At 45.9% G+C, this 15,425-nt stretch overlaps 1 protein-coding gene across 4 annotated transcripts in view; it reads right to left on the reverse strand.

Annotated features, from left to right (window-relative positions):
* Nucleotides 1-10,972: 10,972 nt before the first annotated feature.
* The window catches only part of MIER2 (MIER family member 2), an 85,338-nt gene continuing 80,885 nt past the window's right edge, over nucleotides 10,973-15,425 (reverse strand). For all 4 annotated transcript variants that reach the window (XM_040321922.1, XM_040321914.1, XM_040321939.1 and 1 more), the window contains one exon: nucleotides 10,973-12,187. In XM_040321922.1, coding sequence (XP_040177856.1) covers nucleotides 11,904-12,187 — 284 coding nt within the window. In that variant the 3' untranslated portion in view covers nucleotides 10,973-11,903. The remainder of the gene's footprint in view (nucleotides 12,188-15,425) is intronic.

Below are 15,425 nucleotides of genomic sequence, written 5' to 3' on the forward strand. Positions count from 1 at the left end.
AGCCGAGGAAGCAACTAGAATGGAGGAATGGCAAAAAGTCGCCGATACAGACCCAACAGGGCCACCAGACTGCCGCGTCTGTACCAGGTCACTAGACCTGGCCACTAACTTCGACACCCTTGCGGTGGAGACGAGCGGCTCACCTGCCGAAACACGCCAAGCACAAAGACCAGTCACAAAGAAAGTCCAGTAGTCCACCTATCAGTATACCCGATGGTAGACCAAAGCCACGGCCGTGGTGTTGTCCAGCTGAAACCAGATCGGACGACCTTGCAACCTCCTCGACCACGAGGAGAAGCATAGCCTGATCGCCTAACATAGTAGGACAATGAACGGTAGACAGCACCTGGTATTCTCAGGCAGTCTCTCACCCAGGCACTAGCCAGGCCCGACCCTGGGTAGCTACCGAGACCAGACGAGAGCAGGCACATTCAGGGAGGTGGGGACGTAGGTCCACGCAAGTCCAGCGACTCAGGGCCGACTGGACCTCCCAGGTGTTTTACGACATCCGTCGTAAACACCGACCACTGGAAGGAAGGATGAAACAACTTCCCGATGAGTCGGGGATCTCCGTCACCAACTCAGAGAGACTCTGACTAGGTGGCGCACCAAAATCTGATGATTTCAGAGACAAGAGATTTTTACCACCTGGACAGTATTTTCCCTGGAGTGTGGAGCTGGGCATACAGTACCGCCTCGAACCAGCAGGTGCCCGGAGAGAAGACCGATTGCGTGATGCCAATACCTTCACCGCAGACTGAAGAGTCTGCAATTTCTCCAGGGGAAGAAGGACCTTCGCCACCGAGGATTTGTACCCTGGGTCGCACACATGGAAGGCAGGCTTGCTGCCACTGAGCTACACCTTCTGGCCTAAACGTTTAACACCCACCCGAATCTTCGGAGGGTCTGAATGGGAAGAACACATCCACTAGGTCTGAGACAGAAGCTGCTCTCAGAAGAAAGTCGTCCAAGTAGCCAATGAGGCAAAGCCTCGCTGTCCCAACAAAGTCAGGATAAGTGCGAGCGCCAAGCTGAAAACCCATGGTGCTGACGCCAGAACAAAAGGGAGGGCCACAGGCAGAGACCCTCTCTCATCACGAAGCACAAAAAAAACACTGACATGCGCAAAACGGAACATGCAGGTATGCGTCCCTATTGTCCGAGGAGGCCAGGACGTCCCCCGGATGGAGCGCAGCTACCATCGAAGGAATAGATTCCATGCGGAACTACCCAATGTTCAAAGGTATTCAGGGCCTGAGGCCCATAGAAAACCCCAAACCTCTCGTCCTGCAGGAAAGGTAAAATTACCCTGCAGCTTAGCAAGTCCCACACTGCCCAAGGCAGACCGACGGGACGGGAGAGGAAGACACGAGGAAAGAACTTTGTTCTGTGGATAGGAGGAAACCCTATCTAGTACTCCGAAGAGACCACCTCGCAGACCAACTGGTCAGAGAGCAGGGAGGTTTCATCGAATTGTGAACCTGCAAGCTGCCCCTCCCACCTAGAGACAGGGAGGGAAGGCTACATACATTGGCAGGATTTGGGTGCCGGCGTGATCGGCTTACGCACCCAGGGACTAGGGATTAATCCCCCAGCTAGGGCCAGATTCTGAAAGGACTTACGACGGTGCAGCGCCATGTACGCCATCGTAAGTCCTAATCCGTCGTATCTATGCGCCCGATTCTTAGAATTAGTTACGCATAGATATCCATTAGATCCGACAGGAGCAAGTCTCTTACGCCGTCGGAACTTAACTGCATTTTTTTGTTGACCGCTAGGTGGCGCTTCCGTCGAATTCCGCGTCGAGTATGCAAATTAGCTAGATACGCGAATTCCCGAACGTACACGCGGCCGACGCAGTAAAGTTACGATGTTTACGTTAGGCTTTTCCCGGCGTATAGTTGCCCCTGCTATATGAGGCATAAGTGCGGCGTACCAATGTTAAGTATGGCCGTCGTTCCCGCGTCGAAATTTGAAAAAGCTACGTCGTTTGCGCAAGTCGTCCGTGAATGGGGCTGGACGTCATTTACGTTCACGTCGAAACCAATGACATCCTTGCGGCGTACTTTGGAGCAATGCACACTAGGAAATTCCACGGATGGCGCATGCGCCGTTCCGCAAAAACGTCAATCACGTCGGGTCACAGTAGTTTTACATAAAACACGCCCCCCTGATCCAAACTTGAACTAGGCGGGCTTACGCCGGCCGATTTACGCTACACTGCCGCAACTTACGGAGCAAGTGCTTTGAGAATACAGCACTTGCCCGTCTAACGTAAACGTAAATCGGATACGTTACGCCCGGGCAAAGATAAGCCGCTGACTGAGAATCTGGCCCATAGTGTGTATGTATATTATGTAGGTGTATGCACACATGCCTTTGGAGGAAACCGGAGTACCCGGAGGAAACCCACGCAGACACAGGGAGCGAAAATGCAAGCTCCAGGCAGATTGGCGTCAGTGTCCGGATTTAAACCAATGACTCTCTTGCTGCCAAGTAATGGAGTTAACCACTACACCGCCGTGTGCTTAAAACCATTCTGAAACAGAAGCCCTGGATAACAAGGGCGCAGCATTCAATGAAGCATCACAGACCTATATGAGGCCCTGGACCAGCTGGTCCGCTAGCCTAATAACTTTGGGAGAGAGTCGGTGCTCCTCTACTGTCTGGTGCAAAATGCTCACTCCGTGAGTGACTGAGACCCCAGAGTAGTGGCCACAATAGGCCGCAAGTCAGACAACAGCATGGTAAACATGGAACGGGTCAGTACTTCGGATCTTCTATCAGTCAGATCCATACAAGCGGGGGTTCCTGCAATAGGGAGAGTGGTCGCCTAAACATAACACTCGGAAGGTCCACCACCGGAGAAGAGGCCCACCTTTTGAAAAGGCTCTCCTCAAAGGGGCAGTGAACCGCCCGGCGGTGAGGGACTACAAAAGCCCTCATCGGCTTTTCTCATTACGCCTCTCAGAAATCATCAAAGAAGGGCACAGAAGGAAAAAACCTACACAGAGCAGTCTTATTTGTGTGATACAAAAAAGACAGAGCCTTCGGCGGAAACCCAGCTGCACTATCCAGCTTAAGAGATTCCCTTGCAGCAGTGAGAAGCGCACCCATAAATGCCTAATCCTGCTTTTTTTTTTTACTACCCAGGTACCCAGGAGTCCATGGCTCCATACATAACAGAGCATTCCCCAGGGGATAACGGGGGAAGGAGGCACTCTTTTACCGCCCGTCCGCAGTCCACCCCCACCGTGGCACAAACGTGTCCAGGACTAACAACAAAACCTCTGTGGGAATCCCAGGTGCGAACACCTGCTGCCACCACCAGCATGTTGGGGAAGGACCCAGATACCGACTCCAAATATTAATAATATTTACATAGTGTGTATGTATATGTAGGTGTATGCACACCTGTCCTTACAAATAAACAGAAGTTCCTAGAGCCCTATTCAGGGCATATCACCCACTTGCTGCGCTGACCAGGGGTACCCAGGGGGACTCACCTCAGGAAGAGACTGCACAGCGCTGCCGTCCGCTCTCAGCACACGGCGTGTGAGAGGAAAAGAACCGTGAGGTAACTGTGCAGCTTCTGCAGGGAACTGTGTGCGCCGTATACAGCACTAGGGGTCAGGACTACTCCAAGATGGCCACTGAGCGTTCAGAACGCGGCCACAGGAAAATGGCCGACCGCAATGTAAGCTGTGCCATAGCGCGGCTACGACAAAATGGGCGTTTTCAATGTAACTGAAAAACCTCCCAAAAATGGCGCCAGCGCTGGCCAAATGGCGGCAAAATGCCACGTTTAAACAGGAAAAGCCTCCTAAGGCTTTTTAACAGTGAAAAACCCCTCACAGGAAAGCTCCATACAAAAAAGAAAAAACACAGGCCAGATAACACAGTCCCCTCAGTAAGGCCCCCCCCTCTGACAGCGGCAATGTTAGTAATGCAGCAAGGGAAAAGGAGCAGGGAAATGAGAAGAGGACCCCGAACCCCAGGAATGCCCAGCCGTACCAACCCACCCAAGCGGGAGGGACTGTACTTACCCGTCCAAGCAAGGACTCGCTGACGCATTCCTGACAGAACTACAACCGCAATGGAGGTAGCTGTCGGCCCGGTCCACTGTGAGTGAGACAACACCACAACCCAGTCATATGTGGACCTCGGAGCAAAGCTCACCGGCCCCCCAGGAGTCATGGGGTATAACGTGGCAGACCCAGCCTCTTTGCAAAGGTGTGCCCACGCTTGCTGGTCGGACTGAGTAGACTACAAGGATCTATATTATCCAGCCTGTCTCTCAGCCGACAGTTGAAAGAAGATTCTTCAAGAAAAAGGTAAAATTAAATTAAATTTCTCCTCAGGGAGCTGGGCCCAAAGGGAGCCATACGTCCTTCTCCTTGCTAGGCAGAACAAAACTGAGGCTGCATGCTGCAGTGAGGAGGGCTATGTCTGGAGGGACCGCCCCCTGGGCGGGGCTGTTCAACTCTGTTAATGTAACATGTATTTAATGATCTAACATGTTTCTGCCTAGTCCTCTCCTGTAAACAGGGAACATAACCCACTTGTCAAGATTTAAGGAGCTGTGTCCGTCCAAGGACCATAAGAGAAAAAGTACTTAAAGGAGAAGCATGGCTCAAGCGTCTGTACTCTTGTTACCCAGATATAGCCAATGGTGGGCTAAGGCCAGCTGATTTCACAGAGCTGTTCCAGACTGCAAGGATCCCGACAATAATGTAAGGATCCACCCACATGCCTGATAAGCAGCTGGCTCCGCATTACACTGACAGCCTGAGCCAGCTGCTGCTGCTCCCTGCACACCCCGGCACTTAGAGCGGACCCGACAACTATGGGATCAGCAGTTTTTAATTGCTCATATTTCTGTAGAGCTGGCGGGGGATCGGATCAATGCTGCAGCCATCTAGGTTAACATGTACACTATGGCCCAGATTCACAGAGAGCAAGGCGCACATTACGCCGCCGTAGAGCAAACACCGTACGCCACGTCAACGTAGAGCGGAGAGGCAAGCATAGCATTCAGCAAGCCAGTGCTCCCAACGCTGCGCCAGAGTGGCGTAGGTTTCGAAGGCGCACTTCGGCGTAGGTGGAAATGACCCCATGAAAATGATGGGCCGAGCGCCAGACAAGTACGTATCACGAACTGCGCATGCGCCATGACGTGGACGCATGCACAGCACCCCCCCCTGCGCCTGCTCACAACCACGCCGGCACAACTGCCTAAGCTACGCCGGATCACCACGAATGCCGTGAACATAACGTATGCCCATCCAGAGACACACGTCCAACACACTATACGCCGGCTTGTGTTCCCTGGTGCAGACCTGTGCATGTCTGTTTCTGGGTTGCACCTCATGTATGGGGAATAACTTTACGCCGGACGTACAACTTACGCGCATCTCGTGTACCATACGCCCGGCACACGCACGTTCGTGAATCGGCGTATTTCCCTCATTTCCATGTTTGAATGGCAAATCAATGGGAGCAGCACCATGCGCCCAGCCCATATGTTCGCCCACCCTATGCAAGATACGCCGGCTGGGTGTAGCCTATTTTAAGGTGCATGTTGGTTCGTGGTTCTGCCGCACACATACGCCGGCGCACATTTTCACTTACGTCGGCGTAATGTGCTATACGTCGGCGTAAGTGCTTTGTGAATCTGGGCCTATATTACCAAAAGCATTAGGACACCTGCCTTTACATGCACTTTAATGGCATCCCAGTCTTAGTCCATAGGGTTCGATATTAAGTTGGCCCACCCTTTGCAGCTCTAACTCTTCTGGGAATGCTGTCAACAAGGTTTAGGAGCATGTCTTTGGGAATGTTTGACCATTCTTTCAGAAGAACATTTGTGAGGTCAGGCACTGATGTGGACGAGAAGGCCTGGCTAGCAGTCTCCGCTCTAATTCATCCCAAAGGTGTTCTATTGGGTTGACGTCAGAACTCTGCAGGCCAGTCAAATTCCTCCACCATGTCTTTATGGACTTAGTGCACTGGTCCAAATCATTTTGGGGACGGGGAATTATGGTGTGGAGTTGTTTTTCAGGGGTTGGGCTTGGCCCCCTAGTTCCAGTGAAGGGAACTCTTAAGGCATCAGCATACCAAGACAATTTCATGCTCCCAACAGTTTGTGGATGCGTAGTCCAACATGACTACGCACCAATGCACAAACAAGGTCCATAAAGACATGGATGAGTGAGTTTGGGGTGGAGGAATTTGACTGGCCTGCATAGAGTCCTGACCTCAACCCAATAGAACACCTTTGGGATTAATTAGAGCAGAGACTGCGAACCAGGCCTTATCGGCCACATCAGTGCCTGACCTCTTAACTGTGCTTCTGGAAGAATGGTCAAAAAATTCCATAGACACAATCTTAAACCATGTGGACAGCCTTCCCAGAGGAGTTGAGGCTGTTATATCTGCAAAGGGTGGGCCAACTCAATATTAAAACCCTATGGACTAAGACTGGGATGCCATTAAAGTTCATGTGCATGTAAAGGCAGGCGTCTCAATACTTTTGGTTATATAGTGTATGTTTGTTTTTTGTATCCCCTACTTTTCTTTTAAGGAAATTGCTACAAGTATAAATCAAAATATGTGCTCACTAAATATAAAGTATTTTCACCATATTACGATAAGACTGGAAGATACACTCACCGGACACTTTATTAGGTACACCTGTTCAATTGCTTGGTAACACAAATTGCTAATCAGCCAATCACATGGCAGCAACTCAATGCATTTAGGAACAACATGAAAACATGGATCCAACCTGCCTTGTATCAACAGTTCAGGTCATGGTGTAATGATGTGGGGGATATTTTCCTGGTACACTTTGGGCCCCTTAGTACCAACTGAGCATAATTTAACCACCGCTAGCCGTAAAATAACGGCTGCATGGTGGTTCCTTAACTCGGGGTGGACGTTATGTAACGTCCTCCCGGAGTTGCGCTCCCGCGCGTGCCCTGGGGCGCGCACACGGGAATGTCCGTAACCGCCGGGTCCAGAGGACTCGGCGCATCACGGATCGCGGTAAATTGCCGCTGATAGCGGCCGTTTACCACGTGATCACTCCGTCCAATGACGGAGCGATCACATGTAAACAAACCGGCGTCATTTGATGACGCCGGTTCCTCCCTCCTCTCTCTGTACCGATCGGTACAGTGTGAGAGGGGGAGCACGGGTGTCAGCAGCGCTGTGGATGAATCTGTGACTATTGCAGTCACAGATCCATCCATCCCTGCTCAGCCATCCCTGCAACCCCCGCCCCAATACTGTGCAATACCCCCGCGCCAATACTCTGCAATACCCCCGCGCCAATACTCTGCAATACCCCCGCGCCAATACTCTGCAATACCCACGCACCAATACTCTGCAATACCCACGCACCAATACTCTGCAATACCCGGAAAATACTCCCGCCCGCCGGACATCATATAACGTCCTTGACTTTGTGCAGGAATATCTGAATGATGCCTGCAGCTACAGGCATCATTCAGATATCATCTTTTTCAGCCAGCGATTCCCTACACCATAAGAATGATCATGGCGGCTGTTCCACCTCTTGATCGTTCTTACGGGAGGCGAAAGGGGACGTCCCCCCTCCCTCTGGTGCTTCCGACTCACCGCTATGATCGAAGCCAGGATCGTTTTTTTTTTTTGTTTTTTTTTCAGGCTTCCCAGCCTAGGAGGTGAGATGTGGGATCTTATTGACCCCATATCTCACTGTAAAGAGGACCTGTCATGCTATATTCCTATTACAAGGGATGTTTACATTCCTTGTAATAGGAATAAAAGTGATCAAAACATTTATTTTTGGGGAAAAACGTGTCAAACTAAAATAAATTAATAAATAAAGTAAAATGAACAATAAAAAAATAAATAAAAAATTAAAGCGCCCCTGTTCCCATGTGCTCGTATACAGAAGCGACCGCACACAAGTCCCGCCCACATATGAAAACGGTGTTCAAACTACACATGTGAGGTATCGCTACGAACGTTAGAGCGAGAGCAATAATTTTGGCCCTAGACCTCTTCTCCAACTAAAAAGATGTAACCAGTAAAAATATTTAAAGCGTCACCTATGGGGATTTTTAAGTAGCGACGTTTGGCGCCATTCCACAAGCGTGTGCAATTTTGAAGGGTGACATGTTGGGTATCTATTGACTCAGCGTAACTTCATCTTTCATATTAAGCAAAAACATTGGGCTAACTTTAATGTTTTTTTTTTTTAAAAGCACAAAACTGTTTTATTTCCCAAAAAAAAACATTCGAAAAAATGCTGTGCAAATACAATGCGCGATAAAAAGTTGCAACGACCGCCATTGTATTCTCTAGGGTCTTTGCTAAAAAAGCATATATGTTTTGGTGTTCTATGTAATTTTCTAGCAAATAAATGGTGATTTTTACATGTAGGAGAGGAATGTCAGAAATGGTCTGGGTGTTCCAGAACGCCTGATGGTGCTCCCTGCATGTTGGGCCTCTGTATGTGGTAACGCTGTGTAAAAGTCGCACACATGTGGTATCACCATACTCGGAAGGAATAGCAGAATGTGTTTTGGGGTGTAATTTGTGGTATGCATATGCTGTGTGTGAGAAATAACCTGCGAATATGAACATTTTGTGAAAAAAAATAAAAATAAAAAAAATCTTGATTTTTGCAAAGAATTGTGGGAAAAAATGACAACTTCAAAAAACTCACCATGCCTCATTCTAAATACCTTGGAATGTCTTCTTTCCAAAAAGGGGTCATTTAGGGGGTATTTGTACTTTTCTGGCATGTTAGGGTCTCAAGAAATGAGATAGGCCGTCAGTACTTCAGGTGTGATCAAAATGATACATTTTCAGATATTGGCACCATAGCTTGTAGACCCTATAACTTTCACCCAGACTAAATAATATCCAATTTTTTTTTGTTGTTGTTACCAAAGATATGTAGCAGTATACATTTTAGGCCAAATTTATGAAAAAAAAATATTTTTTTTTGCAAAATTTTATAATAGAAATGAAGAAAACTTGTTTTTTTTACAAAATTTTCCTTTTTTTTTCATTTATAGCGAAAAAAATAAAAAACGCAGAGGTGATCAAATACCACCAAAAGAAAGCTCTATTTGTGGGAAAAAAGGACAAAAATTTCATTTGGTTACAGTGTTGTATGGCTGAGTTATTGTCATTCAAAATGTGAGAGCACCGAAAGCTGAAAATTGGTCTGGTTATTAAGTGGGTTTAAGTGCCCAGTTGTCAAGTGGTTAAACACCACGGCCTACCTGAGTATTGTACTTCCAGCAGGATAATGCACCATGTCACAAAGCTCAAATCTCAAAATGGTTTCTTGAACATGACAATGAGTTCACTGTACTCCAATAGCCTCCAGTCACCAGATGTCGATCCAATAGAGCACCTTTGGGATGTGGTAGAATGGGAGATTCACATCATGGTTGTGCAGCAGACAAATCTGCAGCAACTGCCTGATTCTATCATGTCAATATGGACCAAAATGTCTGAGGAATGTTTTCAACATCTTGTTGAATCTATACGATGAAGAATTAAGTCAGTTCTGAAGGCAAAAGGGATCCAACCCGGTACGAGCAATGTGTACCTAATAAAGTGGCCAGTGAGTATATATTATATTCTGCCATTAGATGGCAGCAAAACACCTTATTTTTTCAATTGATAAAAACACGTATTATTATCCTAAACAGAAAATATAGGAAGAAAAATGTAGTTTTAGCTTTCCCATTAGTTTCAGCCTGATATAGAGATTGCATGTTCAAAATAATATAAATAGCTTAGGAGGGAGAAGTGGTAAATATTGGTATTTCAGGAAAAAAATAGCTTAGGGTAGTCAGCCTGTGGTTTTACTGCCTCCCGACCGCTCACCTAAAAGAGGACATGCAGCAGCTCAGAGCTGTATGCATGCTGCGGTACTGCCGCCAAATTAAACCCATTTCAAGCGGAGGTCCACCCCCCAAAAAAAAAAAAAAAAGGGCCCCATTGCAAAAGCTGTCCACTTGTAAAGCCAACAGGGAGGCTTTGCCATCTAAGCTTCACCCAATACAGGGCTGGCATAGTCGGCATTTAATGAATGCCTGAGATGTCCAGTGGCTTGTATTAACCCCTCCCGGCAGAACTGTAAGATGACCGCTTTTATTGGTTGAACTAGATAAGTGTATTTTTTGCACTGTATTTGTGCACTGCTGTGTGTATGCTGTACATGCGATCATGTCCAGTGTGTCCTATTCACACTAAAACACAGCCTGGAGCTATGCTGCAGTGAACTGTAAAAAAAATGCAGACATGCTTCATTTTATCGCAGCACATTGGACAGAATCACATGTCGGTGTACAGTAATGTACCGCACCACTTTACAGCGACATGAATGAAGAGCCACTTTTGTGCACTTCAAATAAAGTTTCTATGTAAGAAAAAGAAAGCTGTGTGATGTGCTTCAGCTCACTGCAGCCGGAATTGTCAGTGGTCACACAGGAACCCCACTGCGGTTTTCTTTTCCAATACTTCTTTTCCAAGAAAAAAGGGTATAACAGTACAAATGCACAATTACAATAGGGAATACGGCAAATAAATTGGTTAGGTACTTCAAAGGATATGGATATCTTGTACAAACGTTTTCGAACACAGTTTCCGATCCTCAAATACCAAATAGTGTTTGGCAACAATTTGGTGACCCCCTGGGACCAAATTCTCCCACCAATAGTCGATAGATCAATTAAACCATCTTATGACCTTATATTCAAGATCAAAGAGAAGCCACACTGCGGTTTTCCTGTGCGGTAGCTGTCTGTTTAATGTGAACGGGCCCTTAAAGTGAATCTGACTCTTATCTAAAACTAAAGGAATTATTATAAATTAAACTTTAATCAACTCTTCTCAAAGGCATTAAATGTAATATAATCCTGACTGTATACTTCTACTGAACAAGATTTTAACAATTCCAAGACATGGCTCGTGTTTTTCTTTATTGATGTTAGTTTTACAAAACCAAATAAAATTCAACTCCAAAATGTACAATGTTGTTTAAAAATAATATCAAAGGAGGCATGTCAAACAAACGATTAATTAACGATTAACACACCATACTGTCACATTAGCATAGTGGTGTTCTAGCAGATTAGCTGTTGAAATCAATGTGACCTCGGAGGATCATTGCAAGTGACACCAAACTCTTCCACAACCTATCCTCATTACAACAAAAGGAGCAAAGCTAAAAACAGTATGGAAACGGAGCTTACCTGATAGAGAGGCATGCCTTAATAAATCACCCTTCCAAAACACTTTAAACTTAATTATAAAAAATAAAAAGCAGTGCCTACCTTCCAAACACACCCGATTTGCAACATAGCCCTTTCCTCAAGGCTATAGTTGTACTTTAGCTATGAAGATGTGTTTAATACATTTTCATGACAGTGCAGGCAATTGTGGATATGTTTATGCCAAATTCAGCCAAAAATTACTGCTACTGACTTTAATAGTATAAGATTATGACAGCCCATGCTGCATAACACTACTTAGTGGCAATATGATTCACCCAGTGAGTTTGACCAGTTAAAGCAGATCAAATTTTATGTGCAATCTAAAAGATGTTTGTATGCTAGCAGTGTTAAATGTGTGTAAAGAAACGTTATAAATAAATTAAACAGTATTACAAGTTGCATTACAAGTTGCTTAAACCAAGCCATTTTTAGCACAGTTTAATGAATACTTCAAATTATAAAGCCTCCAGATTTTCTGGTATTGTTGGTTATGTCTTCCTGAGTTGATACAATTAAGCATCTATAACCCAACAGCCGATAACGACAGAAGGAATGGTGAAAGCGGCTAGAAAAAATAAATCCAAGGCAACTTTAAAGTAGAAGGTAAGAAATAAATGTTTAGGAAGAATAAGAACCAGTGCAAAAAAATGGTTGCCTTGACAAAAAGCTATGAAGAGGTAACTCAGCCATGTTTAATTCTTCCAAAGGGTGGTCTTGCTTTTTTGCATCAGGTAATGAAGGCAGTTCTGACTGGTGTGGGTCAACGCTGATTGATTCATTGTGCAGGCCAAGAGATTGCTGATCCTCCTGGTTAGAACAAGGGGACGTGTGAAGTCTGCAAGGATATTGATCTTTATTGCAGGTGCAGGTACTGTCCTGAGAGGAGCTCTTCTTGGGTCCAGCTGCATTTATAAAACATGCCAGAAACACAGTTAATGACACATTAAGACACTAAATTGGTATCTGCAATTTTAGAAGCAGATTATACATGATTTATATAGCACTAACAGTTTGTACTGCGCGTCACATATCCAGTGAAATAATGGATTCTAGAAGGAGTACACTAAGCAGATAAAGAATAGTTTTCAAAAATCGGACCATAGGGAATGATCAAGCCCATATAGTTACTTTTGCTGTTTAGCTTAATTTCCTTGTCTCAAGACACATAAAATTAAAGAAAAATCTCTCCAAAATGAACAGAATTATCTTGTTTACCAAACTGGCTTTCCTATAGGATGATTTTGCTCTCATTTATTGCTCTGGTGACAACTCAGAATGTTGGGATGTCACCCTAGTGTTCTGTTTTGGTGACCATTAATTCCCCCAGTGGGGACACAAACAGCAATCAAATCTTGACAGCAGTCGAATTCTTCCCTTCCCTTCTTCTATCCAAAAGTAAGAATTTGGCCTTTCCTGTAAATTCCACATGCCGGAGTACAGTACAGGACACAGGCTGAGACCTTGGGTTATAAACCTAAATTGGAACTTTAGTCAGAAAATTAAGTCCTTATAGATCACTTCAGGCTGGCTCCTTTTGCAGGTATAGGGCCAGATTCACATACAAATACGTTACACTGCGGCGGCGTAACGTATCCCATTTACGTTACACCGCCGCAAGTTTACTTAAGGTCCAGGTAGCCGCGCTTGGGGTATTTCTGGAAAGAACAGTTTCTGCAGACCCCTTAGTGATGAGGTTCTTTAAGGCCCTTGCTAGATCTAGACCGGTAGTGGTAAAGGATTGTCCGTCATGGGATTTGCCAGTGGTCTTACAGGCCATGACCAGGGAGCCTTTTGAACCTTTGAGTCTAGCCTCCCTAAAATTATTGACTCTAAAAACAGTTTTTTTAGTGGCTGTTACTACAGCTCGAAGGATCAGCGAGCTGCAAGCCTTGTCCGTCAGAGAACCTTTTTGTTTAATTTTTCCGGACAGAATTGTGTTGAAACCAGACCCAAATTTTTTACCGAAGGTTGCTTCGATCAAGAATCGGTCTCAGGAAATAGTACTTCCTACATTTTGCTCTAATCCAAAAGGAAAAAAGGAAGAAGAATTCCATACCCTGGATGTTAAGAGAGCTGTTTTGTGTTACTTGGAAACTACAAAAGTTTATAGACGTTCAGATGCTTTGTTTATTTTATTTTCTGGTGATAAAAAAGCAAGCCTCAAAAGGAACCATTGCCAGATGGCTCAGGATGGCCATCTCAAATGCATATTCAGTCTCAGGTCAAGAATGTCCGGAGAAACTAAGAGCTCACTCTACTAGAGCAGCAGCGGTAAGTTGGGCAGAAAGAGCTGGTGCCACCCCCGAACAGATCTGCAAAGCAGCTACCTGGTCAAACTTGTCTACCTTTGTTCGTCATTATAGACTAGATTTAATGACGGCAGATGATCAGGCGTTCGGGAGAAAAGTCTAAGGCCTAGTACACACGAGAGGATTTATCCGCGGATACGGTCCAACGGACCGTTTCCGCGGATAAATCCTCTCGAGGATTTCCGCGGATTTGGATCCGATGGAGTGTACTCACCATAGGATCGAAATCTGCGCCGAAATCCCATCGCGATGACGTGTCGCGCCGTCGTGCGCGACGCGGTCATATAAGGAATTCCACGCATGCGTCGAATCATTACGACGCATGCGGGGGATCCATTCGGACGGATTGATCCGGTGAGTCTGTACAGACCAGCGGATCAATCCGTTGGGATGGATTCAAGCGGATAGATTTGAAAGCATGTCTTCAAATTTTTATCCGCTTGAAATCCATCCCAGGGGATAAAAATCCGCGGAAACAGATCCGCTGGGTTGTACACACCAGCGGATCTATCCGCTGGAACTGATCCGCAGATCAATTCCAGTGGATAGATCCTCTCGTGTGTACGGGGGCCTTACAGGCTGTGGTCCCGCCCTAAGGGGGTAAGTCTCGACTGTCCTCTCAGGTGCTGTCCTGAAAGCCGTTTTGGGAAAATGCAAGTTAGGCTTACCGGTAACTTGTTTTCCAATAGGCTTTCAGGACAGCAATAACCCACCCTTGGTTTTTTTCTTATATAAAGATATAGCTGTAATACTATGTAATAACTGTCACTTATGTGTTGCAGCTGGGGCTGGAGGTCTCTACAAACAACTGGAGAGTGGAAAGGGGAGGCCTCCCTTTAAAGTTTTGATTGGAGGTGTTTCCTGTGGAGGAGGAGCTATGATATCTCTCAGGTGCTGTACTGAAAGCCTATTGGAAAACAAGTTACCGGTAAGCCTAACTTGCATTTTCTCAGAAGAAATAAGGACATTTAAAAGCAAAATCAAAGGATGAGGCAAGTGAAGGAGGACTGCACTAAGGTAAAGCAAGCTATTTAGGGGAAAAAAATTACCTTTACAACCCATTTAAATTCCCTTTTGCTGAAAAGCTTTATCTCTATTGTGGGGTCGATCACATGGTAAACAGCCGCTATCAGCGGCCATTTACCATGATGCGCCGCGTCCTCTGCACCCAGCGTTCACGCATTCTCCCATGTACGTGCGATTCTGGGAGGATGTCAATATACGCCCTCCCAGAGTTATTGAGCCAAACTGTAGCCATCATTCGGCTATAGTGCGGTCGGCAAGTGGTTATGGTTATACCGCTTTTCTTCTAATTTTAGTGAATGGACGCCTGTCTTATTAAATTCCCTTTTGCTGAAAAGCTTTATCCCTATTGTGGGGTCACCAGTAAGGTATTTGTACATTGAAAACATATCCCCTCAAGCGTTTTCTTCAGAGAGAAAGTTCAGTGCTCGTAACTTTTCCTCAGAACTAAAGTCCTCCAGTCACTTTATTAGTTTTGTTGCCATTCTCTGCACTCTCTCCAATTCCAGCACATCCTTCCTGAGGACTAGTGCCCAGGAATGGACAACATACTCCAGGTGCGACCGGACCAGAGTCTTGTAGATTGGGAGAATTGTTTTATCTCTGGAGTTAATCCCTTTTAATGCATGCCAATATTCTGTTTGCTTTGCTTGCAGCAGCTTGGCATTGCATGTCATTGCTGAGCCTGTCATCTACTAGGACCCGAAGGTCCTTTTCCGTCCTAGAGTCCCCCAGAGGATCTCCCCTAGTGAGTATATTGCATTCATATTTTTACCACCCAAATTGATGGGGAAGTGGAGTGGAACCA

This window comes from Rana temporaria, chromosome 1 (genome assembly GCF_905171775.1).
Source record: "Rana temporaria chromosome 1, aRanTem1.1, whole genome shotgun sequence".
NCBI lineage: Eukaryota > Metazoa > Chordata > Amphibia > Anura > Ranidae > Rana > Rana temporaria.